The sequence below is a fragment of the Tuber melanosporum genome (genome assembly GCF_000151645.1).
Source record: "Tuber melanosporum whole genome shotgun sequence assembly, scaffold_50, strain Mel28".
Lineage (NCBI taxonomy): Eukaryota > Fungi > Ascomycota > Pezizomycetes > Pezizales > Tuberaceae > Tuber > Tuber melanosporum.
In genome coordinates this window covers 190,081-216,414 of record NW_003299096.1, presented here as the reverse complement: position 1 = coordinate 216,414, position 26,334 = coordinate 190,081, and the positions used below count along the sequence as shown (strand labels likewise).

The following is a 26,334-nucleotide window of genomic DNA, read 5'->3' as shown; positions in this document are numbered from 1 at the left end:
AGTGCGTGCTCTGCCATTCGCGGCGGCGGGGGGCAGAGAATATAGCTAGGTGAAGATTTATCACTCTCGAGCTGCCTGGAGTACTGCGAGGTGAGCTTACGGACTTGGGCAATCACACATAAGCACTCCCCGAGCGGGAGCTTGTGCCACCGCATCGGAACAGGCACCGTATGGCAAGGTAATCCTGGCGAACCACTTCTAGCTACCCAGTTTGTTTGGTTCCTCCCAAAGCCTGACCCCTGCCTCCGAATCGGCTACACGGAAAAGAAAAGGGGAAGAAAAAGATCTCCAATGAAAGGAAGGACCAGCAGGCCAGAGGGAGTTTCTCGACGGTCTCCGGGGACCCCGTTATATGCTATTGCATATCAGTGCTCGAATAGGACAGTAGGGCAGGCACCCTCTTTTTCGTCCCTTGTATGATATGAGACCCGCACGATACGGCAAGAACTCCCGAAGAACACACCATGCAGTAACACATTTGGTCGTTCTCCAGAGATCAAATCGCCTCGGAGTCTCGGGCGGGCCTGATCTATGTATCTTATGAGGCCTGTGGTTCCCCCAGAAGGCGGTCTGATGATCGGCCTATCGGGGACCATTACATTTTGAGAATGTAGTCACTCTCTTCTCTATCTAGCATGTAGCATGAGTGCTTTCTATGATACTATGCTATGGACTTTTTTTCTCATTTGCCCTCAGTCTCCTCCAGTTAAGCTTAGCTGGCACCCCCACTCCGACGCGATCAACACCTATTAATGCCCACCCTGGCGGTCAAGAACCTCGCCCCGGGAGAGCCTCGCCCCGGGTGGGACTGGCAGGGGATGAACAGCTACCTCGTAACGAGCGATCCACATAGGTCACATCATACAATCTCCCAGCTGTCAGCTTTGACATGGGTTCCTGACTCCTGCCGTACTCGAGTAAAGAGTAAGGCAGAGTACGGCGCTTCACCGTGGGGAGAAACGCCACAATACCGGGCGGTACGGTTTCTGCTTTCCAGGTTGGTTTTTATGGGAGATTCGGGCTTCTAAAGTTCCCCGGTACTGAACCGGAGCAGGGGGTAAATGCTCGTGGTATCTGTAGAGATCTCTATAGTCCGATCTTTCTTTTTCTACCGTAAGTTGATGGTGGACTGGGAGTATCTGGATGATAGGTGATACCATGTTTCCCTTTGGAGGTGGGTTGCGAAGTAAACATCCAACCCGGAGAGTTGAATACTAGAATATCAAACAAGCATTAGTCTAGGTGGCCTCTAACTATCCGTAGGTAATATACGAACCCCTTCGAAAGTTCGTCCAGCCCGCAGTTATGATAAGCCTGCATCCTTTTCTCCCTCTCCTTCCCATCGTCGATGGTATCCTGCCGCTACCTCCAATCTTAGCAAACTATCTCGGCACTACCAGTGAAACCAGCACCGGTATCCAAAGTTAAAAAGCAGAAAAAACATCTCGTGTTGGACCGGGAAGCGGATCGGACGGAGAACTGAATCTGTTAGAATGCACCAAAAAATTAGAAATCCGAAAATCTCAATTGACGCCCAGCACTGGTAAGACGAGATACAAAGGTGTAGGAGGTATCCATAGTATCGTAAAAGATTTTATGCTATATTTACACTTTTTTTGAGCCGAATTCGGAGGTTTGATTTTGCCGAAATTTTCCACAGTGAGGATTTTCAGCAAAACCTACATACAAAGTGATTCACTCCTGCACCCAGCCCACTTTCCTGCCTATTAATACGTTAATTTACTTTATTGTTTCATGTAAGCTTGACGCACGCAAAAATAGTTACTTTACCATTACTTTACCTCGCCATACAACGTTTTCCCTTCAATTAGATGCGGAAGCTGAGAGGTCCTGTGCAGCTCTACTTAGACCATCAGAACTCCACCAGAACCTAGGAATGATATATGATGCCAAAAGGGACTCTTAAAAAAATCAGAAGAAAATATTTAAAATATTATATAGCACACACACTTCAAAAATAATCATCCACTTTCTTTGGGAAATATATCTTCACTCTGACTCTCCGTTAATGAACACCGAGTTTTTACAATATCTATACAATCAATTCCAGCCTCTGCACTTTGCCTCCGGTTACCCCGGCGAATTCGAGCCTGGTATCACTGCAGCGTAACCTTATACACCGTCCCGCGTTACCCGGTACTGAAAAATCATCCTTCCAACCCCGGATAATACCACTAACGAGGGATGCTCGAGTATCGATTCAAGGTTGCAGAAACCTCCGCTATCCATTGGGCACTTTTGGTGATCACGCTGGACTCCCAAGGCCCCACTACTCGAATACGGTAGTCGCGTCTGGCCCACTTCTTCCAACACTTTACCATACTTCTAGCGTTTACTTTAATCTCTCTTGTCGTTCCCGTTCACCCTCCAGAAAGTCAACTCACCGAAGCACTTTCCTCTGCTCCGCACCCATCTTGATTCCGGGGTTCCCCGATAATTTTATACGCGGGCAAAGGCCCTCACTGAAAACATGAGCGATCCTGCTCCCAGATCGTACCGTGACCCCTTTCCACAATAGGAAGTCCCACCAGACGGGCCCCAGCGCCATTCAAACAGGAGATCCGTAGCTCACGAACCCACGAGCTAGAGGGACGTGCTGTCGTGCCAGTAGTAGTATCAGTGGCTTGCAAGATGGCTCAGTGGTTCAGAGAGAGTCGGTGCAGTCGAGCTGTAGAGTACTAGAAAGGGGCCAACACTAGCGTTGAAAATTTTCAAGCCAACAGCATCCCGCACTTTGGGACTCCAACTAATGTAGGAGGACGACGAACAATGCACCAGAAAACACCTGTGAAAAACGTCAAATTCGGTAGGACTTGTTGGCCTTCCCCTCCGCCATGTTTTCCCCTCTCAGAATTAGTCCCTTGTCCAAGGATTTTGTCAAACCAGCAGTGAAATTGCGGTATCGCACGGAGTGAACCAAGAAGTGCCACCATATATTGCAGTGAACCCCTTCGAACCGCAGTATCATGCATATCCCATATTTGAGAAGAGTGGTGGAACTCCCTATTCACCTTCAGACGGTTCGCTCACAGAAGGGTTCCCCCCATTTCACACGCTTGTCTCGATTCGGGGATTTCCCGATGCCTGTATATGCGCGAGCGGAGGACCTCACTTAAAGTATCAGTGTCCTTGCTTTTCACTCCGCAATAGTACAAGTACTGTCTGTGCCCTTTTTCACAATATCGGAGTACTCGAGTAAATTTATTTCGAGTGATATTTGGTGACTTGGCACTAGTGTGACAGTCCCCCCCTGCGCCGTGCACTCACGTCGGCAGAGTCGTTATTGTGACACCTCTGGCACTCTTCTAACCCAAACCTTAACCAGCAAGTGAGAGCTTTGTAGAAATAGATCTACCTAACCCGCAACAAAGCATACGATGATGGATCAGCTATGATACGAGCTTTGCCCAATTTTACAAACAATTGGTCCACCAAACTACTCGAGTAATTACCAGATGGCAGGTAGTATCGCTATTAGATTGATCCCTAGTAGAGAGTAATGGGCATTACTAACGCTGCCAAAAGTCATATATCGCCTCACAGTATATACGAAAGAGGGAGGTCCGAACGGAATAACGACCCACCCCAATACCCCCCAAGGCTGAGATCCTTACTATCATGCCAAAACTGGATTGCCACTAGTCTACAGCCGCGAGACCTTGCGTCACGTTGGGAGAGGGGCCGGTGTTTCCCATGGCGATGGCAGGCACGCAGCACAAAGGTAACTGGTCTACCTTCGCTGCTCTTCGCACCATATCAAGGTCAACGAAGTCTGCACCTGTGTTTTGTTAAAATCTTACTGCCCACCCGGATCTCTCCCATGATGTTACGGTCTTATCCTCCCATATCGACCCCTAGCCTCCTCCCAATTCCCCTCGTCATGCTTACTGTCAACTTGTCACGCACCAGCTACGATACTTACACCTCCGGCTCGGGCATTAGAGCAAGATAGAATGGGTGCTTTGGGAAGATAGATTTCCATCTAACCCGTGGTAAAAAAAAAAACAATACCGCAACCGTCCCAAATTCCCCTCGAGCCTAAAAAGAGAAAATAGGAAAATCATGTGTGATCACTCGTTTTCGGGGACTTTAGCAAGTGGGGGGCAACGCACCCCCATACCAACCCACCTCACTCATAGCAATTCTCCCGTTATTCACATACTCTTTATCGGCGCAAGCTATGGGTTTCTCGACGGTCTTCAACCACCCCCGTGCTTGGTCATCGCTTTGGTCGATGCTTCCACAGCTGTGCATGTTACCTCGCGATCAATCCAGTCCCTGCCAGTTTCGGGCTAGCGCAGCTGCAGGGTTTGTAGGAAAATGGTGTGTGGGAGTTTGGTGAGATCGTACAGTATACTGCTTTTTCATCGGGGCCTGATGTGGTCAAGGTATGATATGATACTGTACCGACCGTACATTCTAATGTCCTGTTTGGTACGCCATTATTGAACTTGGATTTGGACTTAAAGTCCGGGCTTGAAAACCAAAGTCTAGAAACTTTAAAGTCCAGACTTTGGAGGTTGGCCATATATCATAACACCAAACATGTAAGGGTTTTGTCATAGAATAGTAATAATTTGTATATGATATCTGATGTAAATCTCTCAAGAAGACAGCAATGGAGGAGCCAATGGTTTTATGATAATATGAGAAGAATAAACAAAATAGGCTTATCGGTCGTTAGGGTTGGATTTCTGTGACTTACGGTATGATATGATACCATAGTTTTTCCGAGAAAGCCTAGACCCAAAATCCTGATCCAATCCCGAAAAGAAAAACCTAGTCTATCATAATCCTGGCATACCAAACAGGACACAAGTGTATTGTGTGGGATTCGGTCCAGGGCAACCTATGGCACCCCGATCCCCCGGTCTTTGGTCCTTGGGAAAAGCTCCATTGCGCTACACTTTTCCCACGATACAGCCCGCTCTTCCGCATTTCCATGCCAGTGTCGAGCGAGGGGTCTTCAGCATGCATATACGAGTATCTGTTGTGTTGAATTGTTTAGCCTTTTCTCCCCTTGGACTTGCTTGAGGTTCTATGGGATATCATTTACCCACTACTTCTCTTTCTACCTTGTCTATATTGCAATTCGAGGAGTGGATATTTGGTATGATACTTGACATACACGGTAATCTATGAATGGCTGATACGTTGGGGCATTGTGTGATGATGTGGCGGCAGCGAGCCGTCCAGTAAATTTACCGTACGATATGATGCTACCGGTATGGCTACAGTATTATGATATTCCTATAAAGCTACACGTGTATATACCACCAAGGCCCGGACAAAGAAAAAAAGTACTATTATCGAACAAAGAACGCCAGAGATCAACCCCCACCAGCATTTTCTGGCGATCTTACACAAGTGTGAAAACATAAATTAGACTACCTATGGGATGAATAACCCCCGCAACCTCTGTTAGCCTTCGAGAAGACAGGGTTAGGGCTAAAACGATCAATTTATCCCGCTCCCAAATATGACTCCGACCGCAAATCTCATTTCCTCTTGCAAGTTGCAACCGAACTTGACAAGCACAGCATCATTCAACAGGAGAGAGAGCACCACACACACACACGATACCACAACCCGAAATCTACGACACCGAGCCCACATAGTTTATTCCTCCCACACCTACACCTACCCCCTCTTGCCCCGGTGCACACGCATGGCAAACCCACTATAATGCCGGCTCCCTCCCTCAACCTGCAAATACCCTCCTACCTCGACGCCTACCTCCTCGATGCAAGAGTCTACTTACCCGCAAGCTACACCGCCCCAACGACCCAACACTGGCACCGAAAGTTAGCCATAATCGGACATCCATACGCACCGTTGGGTGGGAGCTACGACGATCACGTAGTGCTGGAGGTTGTAAAGACACTATTGAGAGCAGGCTGGGTAGTTTCTACCTTCAATTTTCGGTACGACTTGAAATAAAATAAAAACGGGGAAGAAAAAGAAAAAGAAAGACGCTTCCGATGTAATGGGGGGTTAAGGCAGAAAGACAGGTGGGAGGCTAATCGGTGACTATTATAGAGGAGCACACGGAAAAGGGCGAACGTCATGGACAGGAAAACTCGAAGTTAAAGACTTCGTCTCGGTCGTGGTGTGGTGTTTGGCCTACGTGCAGCTATTACCACCGCCGGTGATTCTTGCACCGGCTTCTTCACCAAGGCTTAGCGCGCCGGCGTCACCGTTGCGCGGGTTTCCGGAGGGGAAGGAAGTGGTGGTGGAGAAAGCCGAGGAGCAGGGTGAGGAGGAAGAAATGGAACTACTAATAGGCGGATACTCGTACGGGTCGCTGATTGCCAGTCTGACACCTCCAGTCTTGGATATACTGAAACTACTGGAGGCGCCGCCTCCTTGTACGCCCGCGTTCGCTAAAGCGCTTCTCACGGCGAAAGAGAGTGCGCGCAAGTGGCTGGATACACATTCCAACACCCGAACCTCTTACAGCGGAACTTTCAACCGCGCCGCCGTTCACGCCGCTATCCAGCGGGAGGAGAATAGAAAACTGGAATGCGAACAAGTGCATCATGGCATCGACAAGAAGTGGAAAGTCACTGCTCGATATCTACTCGTGTCTCCCTTACTCCCGCCCATAAGTAGTCTTATGATGGGTTTCCCGGGGGTGAAGGCCTGGAGCCTCGGTCGCGGAAGTGTGGACGAGGGGGAGAAGGGTATCGAGGCTGTGGATGCTAGAGTGTTGGCGGTTTACGGAGATGGGGATACATTCACGGGCGTTCGGAAGTACAGGAAGTGGAGGGAGAAGATGGAGGGCGAGAGGTGGAAGGGTGTGGAGGTGGGGGGTGCAGGACACTTTTGGCGCGAGGAGGGTGTTATGGGGGTTTTGGTTGGTGAGGTGGAGGAGTGGGTGAGGGGGTAGAGGTTCTCTTGCGGCATCGATTGATTGGGCGGTGGGTGTGGGTGGTGTTGTATGGTTTTATGCGCCGGAGTTGTGGGCTCTACGATGTTTTCATGATGGTTCCTAGGGGGGTGGGGGGGGCGGGACGGATAACGGGCTGGATTTCAATTGGTACTGTATCGATACTTGTACGAGTACTTTGAGTTGGCCTTTATGATACTCGTAGCTTAATTCTACTCGAGCGCTCTTACTAGATTCAACGGTATAAACCCCACCGCCGGCAGCATGGCACGGCGAGATTATGACGCTCACCTTGCTAAGTTTAACATGCTACAGCCACACATACAGTACTTCATCACCAAGACCAATGCCCCGGATCAAAACATGGGTGCTGCAATGGGCCCTACCTACCCCATCATCACGATAACCCCCTCACTAGTATCGAGAGGGTAGGGCTAAGATATCAACGTGCTTAGTACTCGAGTAGTCTAGCTCACCATATTATCCCATGTATCATACTCGTACAAGTATCATACTGATGAGACGTGCAGATTCCCCGCCCTTCCGAACACAGCAACTCTACGCCGTGACTAGGCGACCTCTCCACCAAAAAGTGATTGATACTTTGTGAGTTTTGGGAAGCAAAGTCGCTAAATTACCGGTGGTCTAGGTCATACCCAGGAAAGCGGGGAATCGGGCCATGGAAGGGCAAAATACCGGTAAATTTACTTGTATGGTGTACGGCATACTCCGAAAAGAAGAAAAAGAAAAAGAATTCCATTCCTCCTAAGATGGGAGTGCTCGAGTATCATACCGGTAGCCAATCGCTTTTTTTCCGACTTAATTTTTTTTCTCTCTCTTCCTTTCTTTTTCTTTGGTGGGTGAGCACCTCGAATAATTTGTATTCGAGTAATAAATTTACCGGTGATAATTGCGCGGGAACAGGCAGCGAGTGGTCATTTTGTGAGGCTTTCTTGGGTCTGCTCGTATGGCTTGGCCCAGTGCTGGAAGTTTTTGCATGTGAAAATGGGATGGGACGACAATCGAACTCCAAGAGAGTTAACTTATATTACAGTATAATACTCGAGTACTCGGGAAGAGAAGGAAGGAATGAAGGAGAGGGAAGGGAGGATGGATGGAAGGAAGGGTGAAACGAACAAAGGGGAATACAAGTAAAGCTTAATCCTCCTTCCCTCTGTCATGAGCATTGTACCGGTATACAGCACTCATACAGCACCGTGAAGGAATGAAAAACACTCTTCCCCGAGTGTAATTTCCTTCCCGGTCCCAGCGGATTCCCTTCCTTCCCCGGGACCGGGAAAGCAGAAGGAAGAGGAAGAAGAAAAGAAAGGAAAAGCAGGAACTTTTCCCGGCGTGGATAAGATCCCGGGCTTGGTCAGGTCAACCAATCGATCAACCAACCAACCGATCGCATGGCTTTGACCACTTCTCTTTTTTTAAATTCATACAGGACTAACTCCATTTCTAATGGCAATGTCGATGCCCCCCACACGACGGTGTGTATCTTGTCACTTGACAATCGTTAGGGTGGAACCGATGACCTGGAATTTTGTTGACTCGCGGGGTAGCTGGTGACTGCCGGTATCATGTGTGTAGCATCGTACACCGGAGGAAAAAGAAGGTGCAGGTAGTGATAGGAGGGAGGGAGGAAGGAAGGGAGAAGGGGGGGATTGGTGCTGTACGTCCAGTGCGGTGGCTTAAGGTATGGTAGAGCCGGTGAGGCAGTTGCACCCTTTTCTACTTCCAATCCCGCCACCTCTACCGTCATCCCCCCTCCCCCACAATCCACAGTTACACACTCCTTAAATTACATCCCTCGAGCACACTTGCACTCAAGTACTGTACAGCACAGTGGACTACGGTGATACTACTTCATACGGCGCCCTTCCCCTTCCTTTCCACCTCACCTCCTTCGCCCACGACTGCCCCGCGGCAGTGCTTGATCAACGCCCTCACGCTCGAGAGATCAGCATGTCGTTCATACCCTCGCGCAGACACTTCACTTCGGAGGACGTTTCGACGAGCACTAGCGGGAGCATCATCACGCCGATACTAAGGGTCCTACGGGACCCTGCATCGTTGCTTTCGTCCGCGTTTGTGCTGGATGAACGTATGAAACGACATCAACTTGCTAGCGCTAGATTGAAAAATGTTCGTCCCCTTGCCTGCGCTCGCCATTCTACGATATGGTCCAGTGACTGATTGTGTATAGGCAACGACATACGCCGGCTGGCACAAGGCCGCACAGGAACTCGACGTTCTGGAGGGCAATGAAGCATGGAAGTCCGAAGTCGAATCACCGGATTACGATTACACCCTCGTAGCGGCACGTCTGAGGCAGCTCGATGAAGCACGGATATCATGCGACGTCAACAGGATGTTGTTCCTAATCCGCACGACGCTCTCGCGAAATCTGGGGGATATGGAGAATATTCGTGTAGGGGCCTCTCCTCCTGCTCTGTCACATCCGATGTTATTAACTCGTGTGATGCTTTGCAAAAAAAAACAAAAAAACAGCTATACAAACACTCCCACACCGGTACAAAGCGATTAATAGAAGAATACATCAACTCCTGCGTGCTAACTCTAAACGCTCTACTTACAATTCCCCCAACACTCGACGCACCATCGAGCCGTGAGATCTTGGACTCGCTGCTAAAGACCCGCCAGGCCTTCGGCCGCACAGCACTGCTCCTATCGGGCGGCGCAACGTTCGGCATGAACCATGTGGGCGTGCTTAAAGCGCTGTTGGAGCAATCCCTCCTGCCCAGGATCATATCCGGAGCCTCGGCGGGGTCGATAGTAGCGGCGGTGTTGTGCACACGCACGGACGACGAGATACCCACCATATTAGAGGAATTCCCCTATGGGAACCTAGACGTTTTCGAGGACGGGAAAAAGCCGGAGAGTGTGCTTCAGCGGGTGACGAGGTTCTTGAAGATCGGTGCCTGGATCGACATTAAGTACCTCACGCGAGTGATGCGGGAGTTATTGGGGGACATTACCTTTCAAGAGGCGTATAATCGTACCAGGAGGATTTTGAATATTTGCGTCAGCAGCGCTAGGTATTATTATTATCTTTCACCCCCGCTCACTCGTCCTTGCGAAATCGAATCACTAACGCAGTGTAAAAGCATATACGAGCTCCCCCGCCTATTAAACTACGTCTCAGCCCCGAATGTTTTAATTTGGTCCGCCGTGGCAGCATCCTGCTCCGTGCCCTTCCTCTTCACCTCCACTTCGATTCTAGCAAAAGATCCCCAAACCGGCCTCCCAACACCCTGGGACCCATCCCCGCAACGCTGGATAGACGGCAGCGTGGACAATGACCTCCCCATGTCACGACTCTCCGAAATGTTCAACGTGAACCACTTCATCGTAAGCCAAGTAAACCCGCACGTGGTGCCCTTCCTAACCAAAGATCCGCCTTCCTCCCCCTCCCCCCCCTCTCTCATCACCGCCCCCACACCAGAGCCGACCTCAACCTGGCGCACGAAAATCCTAACCTTAGCGCACACCGAGACTCTCCACCGCCTGAACATCCTCTCAGAGTTAGGCATCTTCCCCACGTCAATGACCAAGCTGCGTGCTGTGCTGAGCCAAAAGTACTCGGGCGACATCAATATATTCCCGGAAACGCCGTACGCCGACCTGCCGCGCATGCTGAAGAACCCGACGGCAGAGTTCGTGCGCACGGCCATGGAGCGCGGTGAGCGCGCAACGTGGCCGCGTCTGACGCGCGTGCGGAACCATGTCCTTGTTGAGTTGGAGCTGGATCGTGTCATTCATGTTTTGCGCACAAGGGTGGTGTTTGAACCGGGTAGGGGTGATGGGTCATGGGCGACGGCGGGGGTGGGAGCGGGTGGAGGAGGAAGAACGGGGGGAATATGCGTGATGAGGTCCCCAAGGGGATTCGGTGCAGCGGGGGCGGCGGCGCACACACCTCCTAACACCAGGCTAGGGAGCACAAGCAGTAATGGTAGCGGGAGGAAGACACTTAGGCGAAGACACCAAACCACCGGCACAGAAAGCATTCATTCAAAATTCACAAACCAACATCAGCCACCCCACCAGCCCACTCACCACCACCACCGTAGAGCAAAGACAGCCACAGCCACAGCCCCAATCGCCTCCCGCACTAATACCACGGGGGATTACTTCACCCTCCAACCGGACCACTCCACATTTAGTATCTCGGATGAGGAGGAGGGTGAGGGAGCAGAACCCGTTGCGAACTCCGCAAGAAAGAGATTTGCTAGTTGGAATGGATTGGTAATTTCGATACCAACTGCTACCAACAGTAACGATGGCGGGCGCGCGTTGAGCTCTAGACGTGGGAGGGAGTTGGTCCGCATGACGAGGGTTGCTGGAGAGTTTGATGGTGGTGGTGGTGGTGGGGTTAAGGTTGGTATTGGAAGGGCAAAGAGTGCGGAGGAGTTGAGGGGGTTTAGGGGGTGATGAGGGCGAGGGTAGGGTGTATTATATAGTGTTATATTTTATAATATTATAATATTATTATCATACGATGCAAGGCAGATTTATGTTGGGTGGGGGGTAATGATTTGTTTGCGTATGATAAGCTTTTATACTGGGCTTGGATTGTTCGTAAAGCGTGGTATGTCATGGTATGATACCATGTACGAGAGGTGGATAATAATATTGTGGAGGGGTTGCACGCCGTGGGTTGAGTGTATGATATAACATATACTATTCATGTTCCCGTTCCAGCGTCGCCGAGTTAGACTTCACATCACCGATCAATTTGACCTAGACTACCCATCTCCCACCAATCAACCAATCAGTCATCTCAATCCACCACCCATCCCTCCCTCCCCCGGCGTCCACACAAGGAAAAGGTGAAAAGAATGAAAAAGTGAGAAATAAAAAATAAAAAAACTTAAGCCAAACACTCATCCCTAGCATACCCTATTTCAAACCCCATATTTAACTCCACCGCCAAGCCTGCTCCAAGACTTACTCCCCCATCACCACCACCACCATTGTTAAACTCCATAACCCCACCATCGGTAAACATTGGGTCGTAAAAGCCGATCGGGTTGCTCGGGTCCCAGACGTCTAACATGAATTGGCCCGGGTACCCCCCCCATTCCATGTCTCTCTCCCATCCCCCCCCGCTGGTGGGCCCTCCAGCGGTTGTATTCGGTGGCATACAAACGGCCATACCGGTCGTGCTAGGCATGCCGACTCTAGAGACTGAGACTTGTATTTGCTCTGGGTGTTCCTGCTGCTCCTGTTCTTGCTGTTGATGATGGTGGTGATGTTGTTCTTGTTCTTGCTCTTGCTGTTGTTGTTGGAGTGTCTGCTGTCCCTCGGACACTGGGACGGTGGCCTCGCCGCCTTCACGAAGACTCGACAGGGCTAGTGCGCACTCGACCTTTCCTTTTCGCCCGACGGCTTCTTTTCCCAGGGCTGCCATTGCACCGGCGAACCACCACCATCTCGATAGGGTTTCCAGAACCTTTACCATATCTTTGTATGCCTTTAGGTATACCCTTTCGCCCCCCCGGACAAGGGCGCAGAAGGTTGCGAGGGATAGTGAAGCGGCGTAAGGTGTTATCGAGGTTGGCGGGAGAAGATGCATGAGGGAATGGTTTGAGAGGGTTTCATAGATTGCTTTTGCGGAGGTTGTACGGCGGCTGTGGGAGGGAGAGTGCGGGCTTGAAGTTGCCGTTCTGTGGGACAGGATTGAGATTGCGTGGTAGAAGAGGGATAGGGTTGCTTTTCCGCTCTCAATTAGTTTCGGATGACGGTAAGGGGGGTATAGGGCGGGAGATACCTAATAACCCTTGGTCACCACAATTTGTCTCCCCCACGACCTGTTCGAAGGAGGGAAAGTCTTCCTCCCATCGGAAAGCCTCGCCTTCTTTTTCTTTCCTGGGTCTATACAATGCGATAACCTCTTCTAATAACTCCGCTAGCCTAACCATCCCGCGGAAAACACCGGTCCCCTCATCCCTGGTTGGAAAATCAATCGACGTGTCCTCCCCACGCACCAGCACCGGACGTCCATTTATCGCCGCCTGCAATTTATCTAGCTCCCAAAGACACCACCAGAGCTCCGTCTCGCCACTGCTACCGTTCCGATCCCTTTTGAGATGTAAACCGGCAGAATGCGCATGGTGTATGGCAGTGCACAAATTCATACTCGCAACCTCATTCCCGTGGGGGCCATCAGCCGAGTGAAGCGATAGCAGCCCATACACACGGATGAGCCGTATGCGGTCCTTCTCGTTTCCCGTGTGCAGCAGCGCCGTTATCCGGGTGTACAGGGTCGAGGCGAATTCCCGGGGCGCGAGCAGGGCATTCGTCGGTGGGAGGACTAGATGCTCGGCGGCTTTTGGGTGGCGGGAGGCAACGAGGAGGATGCTTAGCAGCAAGACGGGGGGGATTGCGTCGGGGGTTTTGAAGAGGCTTATCGTGTACGTGTCTACGAGTGGGTAGACCGGGTGCACAGATTCCATATACAGCAATAGCAGAGCGTCCACGCTTGGACGTGGGGGCCGCGAGAAGGCATTGAGAGATTCAAGGAAGTTGTTGTAATGCGTAGCCAGAGTGGGCTCCGTGCCCGTAGAGGGTTGAGTAGTATCCGGGCTCTTGCGGCGTTTTCGTGAGCGGGGAACGGCTTGTGGATGCGACACCCAGACACCTATTTCGTTACTGTCCAGGGCTGGGGCCGACGACGAGGAGGGTCCCGATGGAAGATTAGACGTTGCCGAAAGTAGTGCCGCTTCCGGGTTCAGATCTCCTATAAAGCGGGACTGCCCCTCCCGATCAGACGACACAGCGAGTTTATCCGTGAATCCTTCGCTCTCGACCTCTGCTGGGTTTACCGGAGCACCTGCGGTGGCAGAACCGCCGCCTTGCGATAGCTCTACCGCAACTAGGCTGCGTAGGTGGAAAAGAGAAAAATCGTCAGTTTAACAATTCTTCAGAAATTAGGAAAGAATCAGATTTAAGAGGAAAAGGTTTAAAATCTTACGAACCTACAATATAATCCATCTCTCGTGCATCCCGCGCATCTCTCATGGTTCTCGAAGGGAGGTAGACATCTCTTCTGTTGAAGAAGTTAACAATGGTCGTCAAGATCGCGGGCGGTGCCGTAATGACGAGATTCTCCACCCTCCCGACCCCCACCTCTGGCAGGGATCATGCGATGGGAAATAAAAAATAAAAAAAATGGGAAAAAGGTGGGAAAAAATGGGGGGGAGAAAAAAGAAAAAAAAAGAAAGCCAAAGACCTTACCCTTCTCCTCTTGCATTGATCGCAAGCACGATGAGCGCGCTTCCTATCCCGGTACGAACTATTGTTGGCAGCGAACACTTGTACTCGTACAGTAGCGCCCATGGTTTGGCAGGAGTTAAATTTGGTGGGGGAGGGTCCTTTTTTGTCTTCTGCGATGAAAAGTTGTTAGAGGAAGACTTCCCTCTGGAGGAAAGAGGAGAGGATTTGCTCGTTTCGGGGAGCAGGGATATCGGGTGGGGTTCTGTTCTCGGAAGGGTAACAACAGATATGGAGGATCAAAGGAGGATGCAGCACTAGGTGGGAGTGGGTCTGTTAAAACACGGCGAGATAGTGGATGTCTGGGAGCCCAAATTGACGGCCAATATTAATAACGGCAGGGAGAAAGGGTTCAAGAGAGCGCCGTGCAGGGTAGTGGACATCCCCGACAAGTCAGCCCAGCAGGCTATATTTGCCCATTTCTGAGAATTTGAACAAAGTTCACGTATTGCTTGTTCAAAGCGATTCACTGGTCCAGCATCACACGTTGTCATACAAGTGTCGTGCTAGGCCGAGCATTCTACTGTTAGGTCTTCTCCGCTTTCGCAAAGCAAACCAGACAGCCTCCTCCAGCACCATCGTTATCACCATCACCATCGTCACTCACCCACCCCCACACTATCGGCGGAAGAAGAAAAAGGAAAAAAAGTGCACAAAAATCCTCGACATGATGCGGGTATCTTTGTCCAAGGCTTCGCGTGGATTCATCAAACAACCTAATCTCGTTTACCCTCGGGGTGGGTGAGTGCCGGTAACCCAAGTGATTGAAGCCGATGAGTGTCCCAAGAGTATGATAATAGCTCACACTACTCGAGCACTAGCACCCCCACAACCGCACACAAATAACGCATGGCACCGCGTTTCCTTACAGGTAAACAGTCATGTCGAGCCATTATAACCTCCCACGCTTATAATACGAGTATGATGGTTTGGAACAACCCGCAGGCGGGAAATATTGTCTTAGACCAGTGGTATTCCCCATCCCTCGGGCCTTGGGATGTCTCCACGCTACTGTGCAGTGAGCTACCGGTACGCCTTATCCCCAGATCGATGCGGTACGTACTAGTATTGTACTTGAGCACTGTACCCGCTCAAGCACAGTTCCGTACCCCATCTTTCCACCATTCTTGTGTAATGCGAGCACCGCATCTTTACCAGGTTCGAGTCAAATCATTCAGTTCCGACCTTTCATACAGGAGAACCTCGCAATGCGTGCTTTTTTTTTATTTCTCCTCCTTTCCTTTTTTTTTACTATCATTCCTCTTAAGGAATTTTGGCTCAAGCGAGCACTCCACGGTACTCCTACAGTGCTGGCATATTTATATTGAAGAGCGAAGAAAAACAGAGAAGCCTCCCCAGGTTGCGTTGGCTTGGTCGGTATCGTAATATCATACCCGTAACCCCCGAGGCTGACAGACGGCCGGGCGGCCAAATGCGATCAGAGGAGTTCCGTACTCTACCATTGCAGGTATGATAGACGATGGATGGAGGGTATCGTGTCGCATCTCTCAACATCCTACGTATCATAGATAAGTTGTGCCAATATTCGAGCATCACGCGCACCCACGCACATACTCATATCATACACACATACCCCCCCCCCCCACACACACGCACAAATCTTGTATTCGAGTACCTGTATGACATTCGAACCTTCCATCATCTAATCTATGATGCTTTTTTGGTCTGCCACACTATTGGTTTTTCTATAGTTTTCTTTTTCTTTTGCTTGCTTCGGATTACTGTACAGTATAGTCGCACCTCGCTATCCCGGACGGCCAAAATCCGAAGAATCCATACGGCACAGCGAGGGATCCGGACAACGGGCCAGGCTTCGGTAGAAGGAAATTCAGAGTTCACTGAGATTCATACGAGACAGCGAGGTATCCGGATTATCGTGATCCGGGACAGCGAGGTTTGACTGTACTCTTATGTTAATAATAAGCGTTGTGATAGTAAGGTCCTTGGAAAGCGAAATGAAGGAAGTTTTTTTTTGTTGAGGCTTGAGTTATTTTAGAAGTTAGCGCTGGTGTCATCAAATTCCAAAAAATGATAAGCTTGAGCTGAAGCCGGCTTAGACTACTTGAAGCCCTGACTTATCCGTATGTCTGCGGACTCCTTTTGCGCCATCTCCAGCCCCAACAATCTCGCCATCATAACCGAGCGTGGGTGGTAGATATTGACATTTGGCTGTCAGGGCCACCTGCAGTAGTCTGAAAGCAAGATTGGACTAGGCCTTTTCGGTAAATTGAGGGAGGGAGAGATCGAGGTCAGCCCCCGAAACAAAAAAAATGGTTGGCAGAACCTTGTTTCTTACTTGTACGAGTACGGTACTTGTACAGCTAGGTTAGAACTCAGACAATGTTTGCCCCCGATCACCATCGTAGATAGATAATCCAAGGGTCTAAGAAGAATCCTCTCGGAGGACTGGGTATCTTTGTGTCTATGTGGTGCTGTACACGGAGTTTCAGCCTTGTATATTCTTCAGTTATTGTGGCAGTCCAGGGTTTACCTCGCTCGAACCTGTCCCCCGTACGGTGGCCCGAACTCGGTAGCCTGGGATTGCGGTGAATAAGAACCCAATCCATCGGTACTGATAGGGAACACCGACCGCGAGTATCTCTCCTAGTTAGATTATCGGAGATCTTGTGAACTCCTTCGCCAGATCATCTGGGTGTCTGGTTCAAGGATAGCTTTAACAATTCTGCTTTGGATTAGCGACTCTCAAATGAAAAAAACGAGCACGTGCATGAGCATAGCTCTTCATACCGAACTTTGAGACAAAGTCCGGTATCCTGTCAATCGCCGTGCAAGCCCTCACAAGCAAAAATGAGTGCCTTATGTGCCCATTGATTTGTCCTCTGCTGTGGCGGTAGAGTTATGCCACTTCAGCTTCGCATATCCCGGGGTAGATGTGGTGTGCTCTGTTTGACAATTCCTCCATAATAGAATTAGAGACTGGCCCGTGTAGGGGTATAGATACTGAAGAACCTTCCATTAGACTTCGGCAATTTTGATTTGTTCCGGATTCTCTTCAAGGTCAACTTAAGAGGGTTGCAATGGCCGCCACCGCCACCGCATTCACTCACCCCCAGGGTTCGTGTTGCCCGCTGATAGTAGAAGATCCAGAATAATCAATTATGATTGAACCAATTGGAAGGGCCAGCCCTATGACGGCAGTTCCGGCTTCTGATACTGACGCCTACTTCACTGGCAGTTACACTCGTTACAGGTGACAGGGCGAGAGGAGTATTGTACTAACAACTATATATTGAATCATCAGAGGTCACTCGTGGATGTCTTCGATGTCGCTATAAATGGGGGCTTAATTTCGGTTTCTACTCCGATCCCCCTCGCGCCGAGATGTTGTTAATACCGGGTATACTCGAGTACAATTGTACGGTACGAGTATTCGAGTACCGTCAATCCAAATGGCATCATACCGTATCCTGTTCCTGCAGGTCGCCGCGAGGAATGCCAACCGTGACTGGGTGCGCCAGGTGATCCATGCTGATTGGCCCGAAATCGACAATGTCAAAAGGACCCTGCAGCTAGCGAAATCTGCCACAACACCAGGTGGTGAATTCCTTTTTCGGTCAGCTTGAAAATATTCATGCTTGGCACGGGCACTTTTGACGGACTACGCACCTCAAGATAATATAAGCTTAGACGTCTACGCCCGCTTTGTAAGTTTGTCGCCGCAAGAAAGGTCGACTTCTGGATCGTAAACAACACTAACTGTATCAAAATTGCAAACCGACCGTTACGGTACCCCACTTGCGCTAAAGTCCAGAGAGCAGAGGATGGCTTCTCGAGACCCTTCAACGTCTGCGTCTGCGTCTTCGAAGCCGTCGAAAACGACAAAGTCATGGGAAGAAAATTACAAAATGAGAGAGATTACTCCGGTCGAGTGGGAGGAGCGCCGTGAAATGTTCACACAACTCTATTTTAACGAGGACCGCCGCTTGGATGATGTGAGGAGGATTATGGCCACCGAGCATGGCTTTTACGCGAAGTATGTGGCCCACTTCCGGCGCTCTGACACGTAGCCAAAGAATGCATGTATCTAACTTTCCGGTGCTTAGCGATACACAATGTAAAAAGAAGATAAAAAAGTGGGAACTTGGGAAGAGCCTCAATAGAGGAGCTGCATGTGCGATGCTTAGGATCCAGAAGCGAAGGCATGCGGAAGGGAAGGAGACGGAATTCACTTATAAGGGGCATAAAGTCAGTCAAGAAAAACTCGAGCGCTCACGCAGGAGGCTCAAAGACTGGGACAAAGAGGATGAGACAAACCCAGGTATACAATATTTCCTCAAGCAAAGTATTCTTCCAAAGCTTTACTAAATGTGGGAGTAGAAACCCCGATGTGGGTGGATTATTCCACTCCAAAAAGCACTGCCGACGACCCACCCGAAGAAGATTACCAATCAATAAGCCCTGGCTCTGGCTTCAGTAATTCGGAAGGTGGAGATACTGTCCCATATGTCGTGTCTTCTCCCGGGACCATCTCTGAGTCAGGGACCATTGAAAACCATATGCAACCGTTTGGAGTGCCGATGGATCCTAATCTGGATCCGAACCTAGACCCCTTTCTGCAATTGGCAAGCGGTAGAATCGGCTTCGATGAGCCCCTTCAACATAGATATCCACGCCCAGTAACTTCCGGCGAAAGCTCTAGTAGCCTGATGAGTTTGAGTGATATCCACCAGGTTGCGCCAAGCTACCCATACGAAGTTGATGGAGTCCCACCAATGGTTTTCCCCAACGACCAAGGATCATACTCCCTGGATCCTAAAGCGATAACTTCACTCTTATCAGCCTCCTTGATATACCTAGATAAGGGGTTTCTAAAAATTGCCGAGGATCTCCAACGTCTTGCCTTTGATAGTTCGAAAGAGAAGAATGGAGAAAGTCATCCCGATACTTTGGCTTCCATGCAAACTCTGGGGTTTCTCTGCCGGGATCAAGGGAGATACAAAGAGGCCGAGGAGATTCTCCACAGAAACCTAGCCCTGTCAACCGGAATATGTGAAGCCCACCGTTATTGGATGAAGCCAACACAGGGGTTGGGGGTGATATACATCCACCAGGGTCGACTGAAAGAGGCAGAAGAGTGCATCTCTCGAGTGACAAAAGCCAGCAAGGAGCACTTTGGGTCAACCCACCCCGAGACTTTGTCAGCAATCCACAGTCTTGCCACAGTATACATGGAGATGGGAAAAAGCTGGGAGGCGGAACAGCTTCTCGCTGGTGAAGGCGGCGTTCTTCAGATGAGCAAGGATCAGTCGGGAGACCAGCACCCCGAGACTCTAGCAACTATGCGGACGCTTGCAACAGCATACCTCAATCAAGGCTATTTGAAGAAAGCGGAGCAGATGCTCCACCTCGTCCTTAGGAAAAGCGAGCAATTCTTCGGACGGAGACATCGACAAACCATCTCATCTATGCATTGCCTCGGAGTTGCATACCTCGACTTAAAGAGATGGAAGGAAGCCGAGCGAATGCTCACACAAGTCCTTGATCTGAGTAAACAGTATCTCGGGGATGAGCATCGCCACACATTGACCGCAATGCACAATCTCGGCGTCACCTATTTGGACCAAGGAAAGTTGGACCTTGCGGAGACCCAATTCATCGATGTCGTGCAACTCAGTAGCAGGTATATGGGCGAGAACCACCCCGACACCTTGTCTTCCAGAAACAAACTTGCGAAAACCTATCTCAAGCTTGGGCGCTGGAGCGATGCCGAGATAATCTCCCGGGAAGTTGTGAGCAAGTCGAAGGATGTTCTGGGTGAAACTCACCCTGAAGTTTTTAAGTATGCTGCACTTCTTGTAAACATCAATCAGGAAAGGGATCGGGCAACATAGCTCTGGGGCGAGATATTGTCTGTTAGCGGGGGCTTTATTTGTTTGTTCGGTCATGTACTTAGCATCATCGGGAGTTTTGGTATTGGGAAAAGTTTGTTCGTGAGGCTGGCATTGCGGGTTGTTTTAATTGTACGATTAGGCGGATCGTGGACCTAGCGAGAGGGAGGTAGGGATTTTCCCGGTATTTGGAAGTGCATCCCAAATGGTTTGGTACCGTATGAAGGAGAGCTAGGAACGGGCTCTCCAGGGATATCGGCCACACTGGGAGGCTTTAATAATGTAATCACCAGAGCAACGGCGCGCCCGCAAAGGGCTGGCTGACATCAGCAACTACCCTCTTTTCAAAAATTATCTCCTGTGTGCGAACCACTTCGAGTCATCCATTCTCCAGGGATTCTGATCACCCCGTTATACAGTTGGTAACCGCCGTGGCGGGATTTCGATGTGCAGCGTGAGTGCTTGACCTCAGTGACCTTTGACCATGCAATGACTCCCAGCATGCGGGGGATAGCCTATCAAGTCTGTTCCTCGAGATTTTCCTAATGACTAGGCACCGGTAGTGGCAGTCATTTCCCGATAAATTCTGGTACTATTATACTATCTAAATTATTCAATCGCCAAGTCAGCTTCCCATCAGAAAACTACCGTACCGGTATTCGTGATAAAAGTAGCCTCCCCTGCATCTGACTAACCTCTGTGTGTCTACAAAATAGTTTTTATACAGGAACTAGTGAAATTAGAGAACCCATGATGTCTCATCATCCAGCCAGTCTGGCACCTCGCTCCTCATCGATACTAGTAAGGGGACAAGAGGAGATAAAAAGAAAAACACGAAAGACAAGCAAACCAACAATAGCCCTCCCTACGCTCATGGGCAAAAGTTATCATACTTCATAAAAAAAAACCCCCTCGCGCCAAGGAACAGTGTAAAATACCAAAGGCAATGAAGCTTTCTAAAGACGATATCAATCGGAGCCAATCAGTCATCCAACGGAGAATAGTCCTTTCGGAGTGTAAAAATGGAGCTTCTCAGGTCTCGGACCCCACCCTCACTCTTCCCCTCGCTCTCGTCACTCTCTTTCTGCTCGGCCTTATCGCCCTCACCATCGCCCCCGACTTCTCCAATGAGAGACCGGTCTCTAGTTCTTCCCCTCTCCTTCAGTCCTGTAATCAAATCCTCACCGTCTTGATTCTGATCACCTCCCTTCCTCTCATCTTTATTAGGTTCCATCGATGCTAGTTTTGATGCTTCGGCTCTCGATGCAGAGGTGATCCCTAGAGACCTCTTCATCACCTCTTTGGCTTCTCTGAATGCTTCCAATTCCGCACCAATACAGCAAACCAATAGCTTCCATCCCCTATTCTCTGCCAACTCGAGCTTCTGTTCAAGTGCCTCAACTACACCTTCAAGCCCTTGCATGATATCTCGGTTTATATCTCCACTCCGCCTGCCGGATATTAGTAAACCTAGTTTGTCCTCGAAGGAATATACAAGAGAAAGTGTTTCGTCCCACAAAACCATCCCTTCGAGCAAAGCCTCGCCCTCAACCTTAGCCTGATCTTTCTTAGCTAGCAGGGCTTCTCTCTCGAGGGTCCACGACTCGATAGCCGTGGCGGGAGAAGGGAAGCGATATGTTGCGAGAAAGTTTGACGTTCTTTGCTTGACGGTTACAAGAGAGGACTGGTAAGAGGAGGTTTTTGATGACACAGTGGACTCCAACTCCCCAAGCTTGTACCTCAGGGCGGCACGGTGATCCTCTAGCTTTGAGAGCTGAGTGCGGAGTTCTTGCATCTCACGCTGGTCATAGTTAGCAGTGTATGGAGTTGTTAAGTGGGAGCTGTAGGTTACCTCAACCTCACTTTTCGCTTCCCTTAGAGCCCGAGCTTCTTTTCCTTCTTCACCCTCCTCAATCTTGTGTATCTCCTTTTCCAAAAGCGATGCTTTGTCTCCCCAGTTTTTCATAGTTTTCACCAATGTCTCCCGTTCCGCAACCTCTGATGCGTACGCCTTTTCCTCTTTATCTCTGATTTCCGCCAACTCTCGCATGGTTAGCAGTACTCTCTTCCTCGCTTGGTGTAATGTAATCCTCTGTTCCCGGGGGACTTGATCCGCAGAATATAAAGGATTTCTAGGGAGTCTCCGAGACGTGGACAAACTGCCCCCAGACATCAGCTCAGCAGACTGCACATCTAACAAGTGTTGCAGCTCCTCAGTCAGAATTTCAGTCCGCCTCTGTAGACCATGGAGTGGAGAACGTTGTGTAGCATGGGGAGATGAGCCCGATGTATACATGTAGCTTGTTACTGCAGGGGGAGGAAGCTTAAAGCTACTGGATGGTGAAACGTTGTCAAAATCAGAGGCAACCGACGGGGAAGTAGCTCTTTTATCACTGTACTTGTTGACGCTCGGTTTATGCGTAGGAAAGTTGTCGAAACGAGTTTTGGGACGAGATGGCGGCGATCCGCTTGTGCTGGTTTTCGACATTCTGACTGGTGATGGTGATGATGGGGTCCGAAGGTAAGCAGGGGGGTAGATGGATTCTGGGGAGGGGAATGAATGCTGTTCCATCCTAGTAACGTAGAAACTAACAGAAAAAGCGAGAAGTTGATCGTCCGATGGACTCTTGAGACGGAGAATAGTATGCCCTCAGCTAGACGAGGTATGGTGAATGAAACGGACACATTGAACGATAGTGGTATCATATAATAGAAGGTGGGGGATGTAGGAGGCATGCGTTCAACTGCCGGGAATGGCCCGGCCGCTGACATGTGGGAACCCTACAGTTATCATGAGCAGGAGTATGACAGGGTCACCCGCTGCCAAGCCATCAACCGAGAAGATAGGGCGATAAGTGAGAACCCTGAACTGCGAGATCATCAACCGTTCCGTTTCGCGACCATTTCAACCGCAAAAACGATCATCAAACCGATTGAAACGGAAGGGAAATGGTCGCTTGTATTCGAGTATGGGGCAACGGAACAGAGCGGCTGTATCCAAACAGATCCCTAAATTATGGAGGCTCAAAACTTCCCTACTAGTACTCGAGTATCTGTGGAATCGCAAGGCCCAATTACCGTAGCATGTGATGCACCTGGATTTATCATACTCGCCCACTGGAACCAGCAACCTTGTATTCGACTCATGGCCATATCACACAAGTAGAGTGTCGCGCTAAAATGTAGGTAAGAGGGTTTCAGCCTCACCTCACCCACTCTATGAGCACCAGAGAGTGCTATGTTCTTATTAAATTGGTAAATTATAATACGGTAGTAACACCATCCCCAGTGCCTCCAAACACCAATGCCGTTTTGCGTGGTAACCGTGGCCATTTTTTAATTTTTACGGTGCTGGTGTCGTTTCCTTGTTGTATGATACTTGGAACTTACGGTCCGCAGATACTGGTGCTTTCATCACCTAACACTCCAATCCGCGCGTCGATCTAATAGAATAGACAGCCTCCTTAGTCAACAGCACAAGGTATCATATACAAACGCTCTCTTTAGAACTAAACTTCTTCTAGGAAACCGGAATACCACGCCTCAGGTGTTGCACCTTTCCGGCTCTCAAAATCATTAACCGGATCAACTGTAGAATCCCGGTTCTCTACGCCATGGTTTCCGTCAGCGGTACTGTACTAGTACTGTACTGCTCTTTATTTTTTTTCATATCATCTCAATGAGAGGCGTTACTTTTCTGAACGATATTGCGCAATTATTGTAAACTGGGTAGCTCCAAATCCTAGTTAACTTAGACCTTACAGCGGATGAGCAAAAGACTTGACGGTTGCTCCTTCTCACATCAAAAGCGGGCAAAAACCTCACATTTTAATTACCGGTGTTTGTATCTCATTGAAAGCTAGATCTTTTTCCCAAATTCCTGACCCAAAGTCAATTAAATTTTTATCTGTGATATCTCATGATCAATTTGAAGTATATCTATTATCATGCCAGCTGAAGGCCTGCAAGCTTGTAAATTTCTACCATTGCTTAAAGTCATCGACATTGTCGATTTACTAATATAATTGTTTTACCAACACTGCACAACAAAGTCCCGATCCTTGATGAGCTGTAACATAATGGGAAAGTGTCAGGAGACCCCATAAAAGGTTGAGGAACAATCTCCACATGCGCATGTGGCCATCTGAATGGTCTCTGGAAGGTCTCCGTACATGTTCAGTGCAGGATCCTGGCCAAAAAAACCCAAAATGCCGATACCTGGTGTAAAGGTGTCCAGTCACCGAGGCTTTTGCCCACTCGCTGTACATACCCCACGTGCAGTGCCTTTCACCAAGACGGTTGCCGAAGAATACAGCACACTGATTTGTCAGGGACTATAAAAGTGAGGTTCGATATGTGATCCTTGCGGATTGGAATCGAGGGGGGAAAGAAATAACGCCTGGCTGGAGCATCACAGATAATTTCGTTAAAACGTCGCAATCCCCAATCCCAGACTGGCACCACCTCCCATCTGTCCGTTCTCCCAGTACCCCATAACATACTATAACCCCATTTTGAAACTTGGTTCTCTCACTGTCAGTGAAAGAACCGGTATCATACTTAGGGTAGAATAACACCAACAGTCTCCCCTCCTCAAAAAGAGCACAAATATGTTTAGTTCCGCCCACTCCCCATCAGTCAACTCACCAGATTGTACCGGTTCACAAACGCATCGCCGCTATCATATACAAGTACCTACTCTTTCTATGCCCCAATAAAATATAGAAAGATTAAATCACAATAATGTTCGACAAATTCGTCTAACTCATTAAGAAAATATTCGCTCGCGAGCCTCTAGCTCCACCTGCTCCTCTATTCGTCGATGAATACGATAACGATGATACTGTTAGTTCTTTTTTCAATGCCTTAAAGGATCGAGTCGGGGTGATAACATTTCAAATGTTATGAGGATCAGCTTTTCTCTTTTGACGACTAAGAAGCTCTAGTTCAGGAATTTCGGCCACCCAGGAAGATTCCGCAAGCTAGAACCGCCCCCGGCGATTCAGTTGTTAAAAGCATCGAATTCAGCCATGGTGATTAAAGGTGGCATGTGTGGGAAGGGCTGTTGCTGACGGATCGGTTTCGGGTACTGGAGAGTAAATGGGCTTGACATATCTATTCCCTTTGGCTTGATACTTTGTGCCCGTTGTATTTATCGGTGGTGAGATTAAGCTGTAAATAATTTGTTTTTTTCCTTTTTAATCCTTCTATTCCATCCTGTCCCTTTTCTCCGGGAGTGCAAGCTTCGTGAAGGGGAGCTATGACAAGTAGATTCTCCCTTTCCTACAACCATTGTCCGAGGCAAGAAGTATTCGAAAATACGAGTCGTAACTTTATCTGTGCGCTCATACACGCACAGATTTTTTGCCATACATTTTGCGAACCCCTATTTTCGATTACTACTGGCCTAGGACAAGTATCATACTAGTACAAATAAAAAATGATCAATTTGAGTCACCTCTAGTATTAAAAAGGATAATAGACCTCATAATATTATTCTGGATACCCTTGTTGTGACGATACGAAAGGAGTCACCACAAACTGTCATCCCAAGTCACACCTTAAAATACCCTAGCAAAACTCTGTGACGGTAATCTGCCCACTACGGTACTCCCCAATTTCTTGTTCACCTCCAGGATTCAATTCTTATGCACATATAAGATCTCTCTGTTTACCGGTTAGAGTACCGTACATGGAGGCTGGAACATGTGACAAGTAAGGTACAAGTACCATAGCTTTGGGTTCTATAAATTTAGTGCTGGTTGCGGGGGAAGCGGAATAGTGCTGGAGGTTCGTTGTGAAACCATACCAGTAGTAAAGTCTAGACAAAAGGAATCATTGTGAATTGCTTCACTTAAACGACCCCCTTTTGGTATTTTTTACTGTACACATAGGGTATTCCTTATTCCGGTTTCTTTTCCCGGAGGAATACGTTCCCTTCGTTTCGTTCACTAGATTCCGGACTGGCGAGTACCAAGCGTGTAGCTTCCCTGATCAGCGCAGAACCGCCCTGCCGTTGTTTATTGCACTAGTGCTGCTGCAATCCTAGTCGGTAGTAGTGGGGTGGCCTAATTTCGCCTAAAGGCAAGTACAGTACGAACTAATGACTTAAGCTAAAAAATATCAATGACACCCATCGATTCAGTGGTGTAGAGGTATCATGGGCGCTTGCCATTTCTGTGTGCGCCCGACCCGGGTTCGATTCCCGGCTGAATCAACTGTTCCGAGTGCTTCCTGTACTCTGCTTCATTTTTT

At 49.1% G+C, this 26,334-nt stretch overlaps 5 protein-coding genes; 3 read left to right on the top strand and 2 right to left on the bottom strand.

Annotated features, from left to right (window-relative positions):
- Window positions 1-5,706: 5,706 nt before the first annotated feature.
- On the top strand, window positions 5,707-5,961 carry GSTUM_00008947001 (uncharacterized protein; the record flags this gene model as incomplete). The annotated part of the gene is made up of 1 exon (XM_002840390.1): window positions 5,707-5,961. The coding sequence occupies one exon, from the start codon at window positions 5,707-5,709 to the stop codon at window positions 5,959-5,961; it is 255 nt and encodes an 84-aa protein (XP_002840436.1).
- Window positions 5,962-6,289: 328 nt separating this feature from the next.
- On the top strand, window positions 6,290-6,910 carry GSTUM_00008946001 (uncharacterized protein; the record flags this gene model as incomplete). Its single annotated transcript, XM_002840389.1, has 1 exon — window positions 6,290-6,910. The coding sequence occupies one exon, from the start codon at window positions 6,290-6,292 to the stop codon at window positions 6,908-6,910; it is 621 nt and encodes a 206-aa protein (XP_002840435.1).
- A 1,670-nt stretch (window positions 6,911-8,580) lies between these two features.
- GSTUM_00008945001 (uncharacterized protein) lies at window positions 8,581-11,368 on the top strand (the record flags this gene model as incomplete). XM_002840388.2 has 4 exons in its annotated part: window positions 8,581-9,061; window positions 9,123-9,347; window positions 9,428-9,975; window positions 10,045-11,368. Exons 1-4 carry the CDS (start codon window positions 8,882-8,884, stop codon window positions 11,366-11,368), a joined length of 2,277 nt encoding a protein of 758 aa, XP_002840434.1. The 5' UTR covers window positions 8,581-8,881.
- A 282-nt stretch (window positions 11,369-11,650) lies between these two features.
- On the bottom strand, window positions 11,651-14,350 carry GSTUM_00008944001 (uncharacterized protein). XM_002840387.2 has 3 exons: window positions 14,174-14,350; window positions 13,915-13,985; window positions 11,651-13,816 (listed from the first exon to the last, which is right to left on the bottom strand). Exons 1-3 carry the CDS (start codon window positions 14,273-14,275, stop codon window positions 12,661-12,663), a joined length of 1,329 nt encoding a protein of 442 aa, XP_002840433.1. The 5' UTR covers window positions 14,276-14,350; the 3' UTR covers window positions 11,651-12,660.
- A 6,438-nt stretch (window positions 14,351-20,788) lies between these two features.
- On the bottom strand, window positions 20,789-22,587 carry GSTUM_00008943001 (uncharacterized protein). XM_002840386.2 has 2 exons: window positions 21,932-22,587; window positions 20,789-21,880 (listed from the first exon to the last, which is right to left on the bottom strand). The coding sequence occupies exons 1-2, from the start codon at window positions 22,127-22,129 to the stop codon at window positions 21,062-21,064; spliced, it is 1,017 nt and encodes a 338-aa protein (XP_002840432.1). The 5' UTR covers window positions 22,130-22,587; the 3' UTR covers window positions 20,789-21,061.
- Window positions 22,588-26,334: the final 3,747 nt, after the last annotated feature.